The 3,301-nt window shown below is 38.3% G+C and overlaps 1 protein-coding gene across 1 annotated transcript in view; it reads right to left on the bottom strand.

Moving 5' to 3' along the window:
- The window catches only part of GTF2H1 (general transcription factor IIH subunit 1), a gene marked incomplete in the record, with an annotated part of 17,914 nt that overhangs the window by 9,313 nt on the left and 5,300 nt on the right, over nt 1-3,301 (bottom strand). Inside the window, 4 exon segments of the mRNA XM_072422236.1 lie at nt 1,043-1,192; nt 1,845-1,938; nt 2,056-2,218; nt 3,059-3,251. Of these exon segments, the coding sequence (XP_072278337.1) occupies nt 1,043-1,192; nt 1,845-1,938; nt 2,056-2,218; nt 3,059-3,251 (600 nt within the window).

Genomic DNA, 3,301 nt, shown 5'->3' with positions numbered 1-3,301 from the left:
ATTATAATATAAATATTATTTTATTATGTATTATATTTTGTTTTATTTTTTTTTTGTTACCTGTGCTTCCATACATTTTACATTTTTTTCATTATTTGGAATTTGTATGAGTATTTAATACATCTATTGGTAACATAACCATGTTGCCCTGAGTTGAGCTTTACCTACATCAGAGTTTTGTTTCTTAGTTCAGGCATGTACAGCTGTGACATTCTGCAGAGGGTATGGGGCTAAAGTTAGAACCAAGATGCTTAATGCTGTCAGCTTCAGGTACAAATGCCAAGCTCGTCAATCTAGGATATAAACCTTATAGCCCAAAATCAAGTGTTACCTTTGGAATTGGACTTTACAACTTCAAAGGCCTATTGTGTAGTTGAGCTTTGCTGTGGCTGTTCTCACACCCACACAGCCAGACCTCTGAATTCCCTTGCAAAATTGAGGTAAGGTAATTCCTTGTCACTACTTCTTAGAACTACGAAAATCAACTACTCCCGTAGATGCATGGATTCCACTGTAATGCAGGAATGCTGGGAGATGTGATCTGGCATATAATGTTCTTCCTACTTAATGTCAAATGGCAACATCTGATTTACCTTTCGACTGGTTCCGTGCAGAAATGAGATGAAATAGCTGTAACTGTAGTGCAGTTTGATTCTTTACAAAGTTTGTATCAAAGCTAATCATCAGCCTGATTGCCATTAGTTTATATCGCAATGGCAATCGGGTTTATTTGTTATTACTTATAGTAATATAACTAACTTGGGTTTAAAAATGTAACTTTCCCCTAAAATTTGTGCACTGACAGAGTGACTTTGTTGTAGAAGATAATTACAATTAATCTTCGGCAATAAAGAATTCTTACTTGCTTGTGGTCAAATATTTTTTCAGAGACCTGCACATGCGAGCACAGTGTACAATTTGAGAAAATGAGGTCAATGGCCAAGGACACAGCAACCAGAGAACATTGGTGCAAGGCGAGGGAGCTAACAGAAGTTACACGTAGCAGGTTAGGTCAGTAAAGTTCTGCTTTAATTCCTGTTACCTTTCTCGTCTATCTTGGCACACTCAGAAAACAAGTCTTTTGATCCAGTGTTGAGACGGTCTCTGTGAAAATAATGTGATTGGAAGAATCGGGTCCAGAACTCTTTCTCTGTCATGTTGTGGGGGACGTTCTCGTCGTACTTTAGCTTTACTAGAAAGAAAAATAATTGTTACTCCTTTTCCATTCAGACATTCTGACTACCACAAATTATTATGCAACCAGGTGATTCCTCTTTATACCAGCTGAGATCAGTGGCAAGAAATTGGCAGCATTCTGTGAATCCTTTGCATGGGCATGTTCATGTTGTGTCTTATAAAACAATAATATATAATATACAATATATGCTTTATATTTTACAATAATTTTAAAATATAAATTCAGTTTACCACAAACTGTGATCCCAAAGAAGTTGCACTGAGTCATGGAACGCAGCAAATGACTCCAGCTACAAGTAACAATAGTTGATACTTCCATACAGTTTGGTTTCAAAATTTGATATATCTTTGGGTTGAATAAAGCAAAAGAATGCTAGGAGATGTTGGTGCAATGTTCAAGCCATAAATTTTTTATTAGCTGGGTGGCAGCCCCTGTATTGTGGATCCAACTCTTTAGTAACCACCCAAAAACAGCCAGATGGTCACCGAAAAGTGCTGGGTGGTGCGCCCAGCTGAAAAGGGCTGGGGAGCACAATGTTGGTGTACTGTTATTCACCCACTTAGGACAGCGTGTAATGTGTTACCTACTGACTGGATGAAACTTACTTTTGGATCATTTATCATGCACATAAAAAAAAAAAACTTGCCTGCAGGATAGGTGCGGAATATGGACTCAATGATATCTGTAGTGAGGTTGTATCTCAAGCCATTGCATCCATCAGTCTGGGGACGAACATCCGCCTTAAAAGAAAAATCAAAAAAACATTAGCATGTGTACACTTTATAAGAGATGCATACACCTCCTTATATTCCTCCAAGTTCTGCATATTTATATAAAGGTTCCTTTAAAAGCCTTACCAGGAATGCTGCAGAAATCCCTACTTCCTGCTTGTTGTTAGATATCGTGTTGTCCAGGGAGTTTAGATTAAGACGATTGGTCCAAAACTCTTCGGCACTGATCACTTGACTGACAACAAGGTCTTTGTAGAGTTGGAACAAGACTGGATCCTCCTTTAACATCCTTATGGGAAAAACATTTATTTTAGACTATAAACAGTAAATAAGCTAGTAAAGGTGACTGGGAAAACAGGGTTGTGCTCCATTGTTTCACCGGTGAATGACAAGGTATGGCCCAACATGAACGGATAACCAAATACAGAGAAAACTGTGGAACGTCATTTATGATGGCCATGTAGATCTTTACATCAGGACCTCATATCAACATACACATCACTAAATATATATTTATTTTCCAAAAGTGCTTTTTTATGCACTGATATACCTCCTAGACCAATTCTACGTAGATGACTTGACCACATGCTAATTCTAGCAACCTAAACAGCAAGTCTTACACTCCCACAAAGTCATAGAAGTCAAATCCAATGTGATTTTACTTCCAAGAAGTATAGTTCATTGGATATGGCTGACTAACAAACACTGAAACTAAGGGGAGCATGCAGAGAGTGTCCAGCCAAGACTGAATTAATTAGCAAGAAACAGGAGAACAACTGCTGTGACAACACTGGGCAGTTGAATTTATTATATACTGAGCAGTCTTTGCTTTCCTGCTTATGTTGCTGCACGGTGATTTTGTTGTACTGTCTCTTAAAGCACAAAACCAGATCTGATGAAAACCGGCCTCTTTTATGACTTATAACTAAACTTAATAATTATTACAAGAAAGAAGGCTACAATCCCTGACACAGCAAAAAACAAAAAACAAAAAATGAAAACCCCATTATTTACCAGAAAAAGTCACTAAAGTTTCCAATTGGAAAGGCTGAAGGAGAAGCATGAGGTAGCCAAGAAACTTATCCTCCTACTTCTGCAAGAGCAATTGCCACATGCATCTCCTATTTACCTGTTCTTCTCTTCCAGCTCCTTGTTGGCCTTCCTCTTGAATTTAGGAAGTAGCTGCTGCAAAAGCTCTTTTACTGCATCTCTTTCTTTTATTGCTGTGCTATCATTAGAGAAATGGAAGTTTGTGGTCTCCCCTGTGTGAAGGACAAGCTGCAGCTGGACTTTCGCTTTGCCATCGGGGCTGATTTTTTGACCTGGAGGCAAACAGAAGCAGACACTGGTAAATCAAAGAGCTAAAAACGAC

Source organism: Pyxicephalus adspersus, chromosome 9, assembly GCF_032062135.1.
Source record: "Pyxicephalus adspersus chromosome 9, UCB_Pads_2.0, whole genome shotgun sequence".
Lineage (NCBI taxonomy): Eukaryota > Metazoa > Chordata > Amphibia > Anura > Pyxicephalidae > Pyxicephalus > Pyxicephalus adspersus.
The sequence above is the reverse complement of the archived record's forward strand: the minus strand, read 5'-3'. Positions and strand labels throughout refer to the sequence as shown.